Here is a 5,531-nt window from a genome sequence, read left to right as displayed (position 1 = left end):
GCTGTGAGTTCCAGTGTCAAGGTGCTTGCTTCCTTTTTTTCTGGTGATGGGTGTCTGCAGATTCAAGTTTTATTGCTGAGTCTTTATATGGCTTTTCCTCAGCATGTGCATGCAGAGGAATAATGCTCTCTTTTCCACTTTTTATAGGTCCACTACTCCTAACAAGAAGGCTACACCTCTGTTGCTAACTTGTAACACTGATTACATTCCAATGACCTTATCTACTAATGTCAACACGGTGAAGGGACAGCTTATATATGAGATCACTACAAAAACTGATGGGAAAATGAAAATTAAAAGATAAGTTTATTTTCATATGGATAGTTTTGAAACTAAAATTTTTCATATTTTTCATGAACTTTTAAAAATTATACACATAGGCTTAAAACACTTGGAGCATAACAAACATTTTAATTTACTTCTTCCACAAATGTATTTAAGTAGTCTCATGTTTGTGGAAGACTTAAACATTATGTTTATCACATCTGGGAAATCCATATTTGAGATAATTATAATAGGAGATTCATGAAGGTTATGATGGAAAGCTAGGGCAGTTTTAAAGCATGTCATTTAATATGATCAAATGCTACTAGGGTATCATGTTGTCATTGAAAATACCTGTGTCCAATATTGTAGCTTCATCATTAGTTTGTATATTGACCCTATAACTAGGTCTGTTTTGCCTTAATTATCATTCTAGGTGAAAAATCTTTTCCTAGCAAGGCTTGAGTTAGCCAAAACGAATGGGATTTATGTCACACTCTTTGTCACCTTTGATTGCTTACCTATAAGCTTTCGGCCTCTGGACTGCAAACTCATGCATATACCCAGAAAACCATAATAGGATCAACATTCCACATAACAGTGAGAATCTAATTTAAATAGCTTTTATTGATTGATGTTGGTTATTGATGCCTACTACATTGTTAGTGGGTCAGAGAATAGACATTGGAAAGTGGACTATTCCAGAGTCTGGGTTTGGTTCCACCATATATTGAGAAAGCCTCAGTATGCATGCTGAGATATTAATGTGTTACTTCAAAGCCCAAAGTCACAGTAGACAACTGGGTGTGGAAAGTCACAGGCTCAGTGCTTACAGGAGATGCTATTTCCAGGAGAGCACAGGAGGTAGGCAGTAAATTTTATTTCACTGTGAGTATCATGGTTCCAAGGGAGAGAGTTTCTAACTTTCATAGCATTTGAGAACTAATGGTTGTCATAGAACATTTAGAGAACTCAGAAAACATAAGAGAATGTTGCTGAGGCCCCCAAAGTGAACAAGTCTGAGAGCAATAAAGACACTGACTGAGTTTCATTTAGATTGATCCTAGTGTTTTTCCTAGGGGCCCTGGTTAGCATGTAATGATTTGTAAAATATCATCATGAAGATTAATCAGTTTATGAATAAGGCATACATTGCCTTATTACCAAGGTGCCTTGTAACAAAGTACCTTGTTAGCAAAAGGTATAAGGTTGTGTGAAATGGATTTCCTTGGGTGAGGATGTCATTAGTATGATGTTGTACCTGTGTCCCTCATGTAAGGTGGATGCAGTTAATATCTTTGAAAATGTTGTGCATTATGTCCAGGCTGTTGAGATGTCCCATATGTATCTTGATGAGATATACTATGGCCATTCAAGGTAAAAGCAAACAGACTGAGTCTACTGATAAAGCACTGAAGAGTAAATTGGCCACATTCTCAATGGATGACAACTGATTTAATTATTGAACAGAATAAAAATATGTGTTATAAGATATGGAGCATAGTAGATGACAAATAGCGTTAAGATTATAATCCACCATGAAGTGTCATTTATTCTTTCTAGGTTTTGCAACAGGCAACATTGAACTATGAAATGTGGAAGAAGAGGCAATAATCACCCTTATGCTAATTAGGCCTTCTCTAATACATTCATTTTTTTCTTTTTTTAAAAAGATTTATTTATTAATTTGAAAGGCAGAATTACAGATAGGCAGAGAGAGAAGAGAGAGAGAGAGAGAGGTTTTCTGTTCACTGGTTCACTCCTTAGACAGCTACAACAGCTGGAGCTGTGCCCATCCAAAGCCAGGAGCCAGGAGGTTCCTTCAGGTCTTCCACATGGGTGCAGGAGCCCAATGACTTGGGTTATCTTCTGTTGCCCTCCCAGGCCATAGCAGAGATTGGGGTGGGAAGTGGAGCAGCTGGGACTCAAACTGGCACAATATGGGATGCTGGCATCACAGGTGGCAGCTTTACATGCTATGCCACAGTGCCAGCCCCTAATGCATTTGTTTTTTAAAAAGATTTCTTTATTACATAGAACAGAGACCTTTTATCCTCTGATTTACTCCCCAAATGGCTGTAGTGGCCATGGCTGGTCTGGGCCAAAACTAGGAAAAAGGAGCCTCACAGGGGTCTCTCACATGGGTACAGGGGCTCAAGGACTTGGGCCATCTTTCACTGCTTTCTCAGACACATTAGCAAGGAACTGGATTGGAAGAGGAGGGGAGCCACATCTTGAACTGGCACACATATGGATGGTGGCGCTGCTGATGGTGGTTTAATCTGCTACGCCATAACACTGTCCCCATGTAATACATTTCACTTCTTGAATGATTTGATTTTTTTTATATTGGCCAATTTTATTTGACTTAATTTGGGCTTTATAGGGTCCCATTTTATCTAGCCAATTTGTCACCTCCAAAAATTGCTTTAGATTTATTACTCATGCAATTGGAGTCTCAGCCACCAATGGGATATTTGGTCACATTGAATTGTGGAAAATTGAAGCAGTGTTAAAGTGACATGACCGTCTCTTTCTGCCGCCATCTTGGTTCCGCGTTCCCCACACAAAATGCCTGGCAAAGCCACAGAAACTGTCCCTGCCACACAGAGCAGGAGTTGCCCCAGCCCCAGGCCGAGACAGGGTCTGGAACAGAATCTGACAGTGATGAATCAGTGCCAGAGCTTGAGGAACAAGATTCCACACAGGCAACCACGCAGCAGGCTCAGCTGGCTGCCGCAGCTGAAATCGATGAAGAACCAGTCAGTAAAGCAAAACAGAGTCGGAGTGAAAAGAAGGCACGGAAGGCCATGTCCAAACTGGGTCTTCGACAGGTTACAGGGGTTACTAGAGTCACTATCTGGAAATCTAAGAATATCCTCTTTGTCATCACAAAACCAGATGTCTACGAGAGCCCAGCCTCAGATACCTACATAGTTTTTGGGGAAGCCAAGATTGAGGACTTATCTCAGCAAGCACAGCTGGCAGCAGCTGAGAAATTCAAAGTTCAAGGTGAAGCTGTCTCAAACATTCAGGAAAACACACAGACTCCAACCGTACAGGAGGAGAGTGAAGAGGAAGAGGTCGATGAAACGGGTGTGGAAGTTAAGGATATCGAGTTGGTCATGTCACAAGCAAATGTGTCAAGAGCAAAGGCAGTCCGAGCCCTGAAGAACAACAGTAATGATATTGTAAGTGCTATTATGGAATTAACAATGTAACCATCTGAAAAACAAGGATCTTTTTTGGTGTTTCAAAGAGTAACTGCAGCTTGGTTTGAAATTTGCACTGTTTCTATCATTAATAAAGTTATGGCTTCTTGTTGGATGAAAAAAAAAAGTGACGTGACCAAGTAATGTCCTTGTTTTATATTTATTAATTTTCTTAAGAGTAGAAGTGACACTCTAAATATATTGTAATGCCTAGTTAAGATTCTGATTTCACCCACACCATTCTTTACACCCATAAATCTGTAGATATGTGGCTTTTTAGAAGCTGTGAATGATAATTTAGATCTTATGTTGTAGGAACACAGAATTAGTGTCATTTTTATATTTTTATCTAAAATAAATTTTAGATTTCTAATTGTTTCAGAATATGGGGCTTTCAAAAAATATACATATACATGGCTAAGTTACTCTTTTTTTTTGTATTTTCTTCATAAATTTGGAAGTCACAGTGACTAAATGGAAGATATAGAGATATATAGAAATCTTTTATATCAGATTCACTCCTAAAATGGCCACATGGCCAAAGCTGAACCATGCCAAGTCCAGGAGTCTGGAACCACATCGAAGTATACTACATGGTTGGCATAAGCCCAAGAAGTTGGGCCACTCTTACTGCTTTTTAGTCACATTAGCAGGGACTGAATTGCAAACATTACAGTTGGGACTTAACTGGTATTCTGATATGAGATGCCAACATCAGAAGTGTTGCCTTAACCTAGTGTGCCAAAACACCAGCTGTGATTTTTTTTTAATCTTTCGATTTTTTTCTTTTCTTTCCTTTTTTTCCTGGTTTTTGATTTAGGCACCTAAAGCCACAGGTTTTTTTTTTTTTTTTTCTAATATCATGCTGCGTGGATCTTCTAGGCTTTTGCAGCTAACATAGGCAGAAGTGAGAATGTACCACTTTGCCTTAGTCTCCATAATATATTGCCCTGGTTGGGATAATCTCTCATAGTTCTTTACATTGGAATTCCAAGTTCAAAGTATAGATGTGATTTCTTCTGGGGCCTCTTTACTTGATTTCCAATCAGCCACCATTTTGCTATGTGCTTGCATGGTACTTCCTCTGTCTTTGTGCATCCCTAGTGTCTTATAAAAACCCCACTCATTTGGATTAAGGATTTACCTCATGATATCATTATAATTTAATTACCTACTTAATAATTTTATTAGTAAATAGTTTAATTTGGGATTAGTGTTTCAAGATATGAATTTTGAGAACAAACAATTCAGCCCAGAACAATGAACAGGGACCCAGTGCTCTGCCTCTGAGGCGGGCAGTTCTAAAGAGGACTAAGTATTTGAAGTTAGGAGTAGGGCTCCTCACAGCATTTTCAATACAATCTCTGTCTTATATGGGCACCTGCATGAACACACATACACACACAGACACTTGTATACACATACACAAACTAGCATGGGATGTCTAAATATTTTGTATAGGTAAAATCACTATAGTATCTGATATGATGAAAATTAGGGAACAATGTGATGAGAAGTAGAAAATGGTAATAAAATATGCAGTTACACATATATATATGATATCCACCATTCGTTGTTCCTAAAAAGTAAACATTGGATATAAGAAATAACCTGGAAACCATGCCTTACATCAATACAGACTAGTCTACTACATGAGAGATGTTTTCTTAAAGACCTTGCAAATTTTAACTAGTTGCTCTAAATTAGCCATTAGGATTATAGAACACATAGGTAAGAAACAATCTAAGAAGGCATAATCTATTGATGCAACTAAAATTTTGGCATATTCTTTCATTTATCTTTTTATTACCTACTAAATTAAGTGCATATTTGATTATCAATGAATTTTCAATTCCTTGAAATTTTATGTATCATCTAAGGTTTTCAAAATTATTGTCAAAGGTGCTTTAAATACTTGAATGAATTTTACTAATTCAATGAACTAGAAGTGACTACTACAGAATTTTTTTCTAAAGATGTATTTATTTATTTGAAAGAGTTACACAGAAAGAGAAGGGGAGGCAGAGAGATAGAGAGGTCTTCCATCTGCTGGTT

The 5,531-nt window shown here is 37.8% G+C and overlaps 1 protein-coding gene across 1 annotated transcript; it reads left to right on the top strand.

Moving 5' to 3' along the window:
- The first annotated feature begins 2,849 nt into the window (after positions 1-2,849).
- Positions 2,850-3,503, top strand: LOC100355721 (nascent polypeptide-associated complex subunit alpha). Its single transcript, XM_089314213.1, has one exon. The coding sequence runs from the start codon at positions 3,075-3,077 to the stop codon at positions 3,483-3,485; it is 411 nt and encodes a 136-aa protein (XP_089170339.1). The 5' UTR covers positions 2,850-3,074; the 3' UTR covers positions 3,486-3,503.
- Positions 3,504-5,531: the final 2,028 nt, after the last annotated feature.

Source organism: Oryctolagus cuniculus, chromosome 15 (assembly GCF_051225735.1).
Source record: "Oryctolagus cuniculus isolate XC-2025 breed Fujian yellow rabbit chromosome 15, ASM5122573v1, whole genome shotgun sequence".
NCBI lineage: Eukaryota > Metazoa > Chordata > Mammalia > Lagomorpha > Leporidae > Oryctolagus > Oryctolagus cuniculus.
Note: the sequence above shows the minus strand (reverse complement) of the source record. Positions and strands in the feature narration are given on the sequence as shown.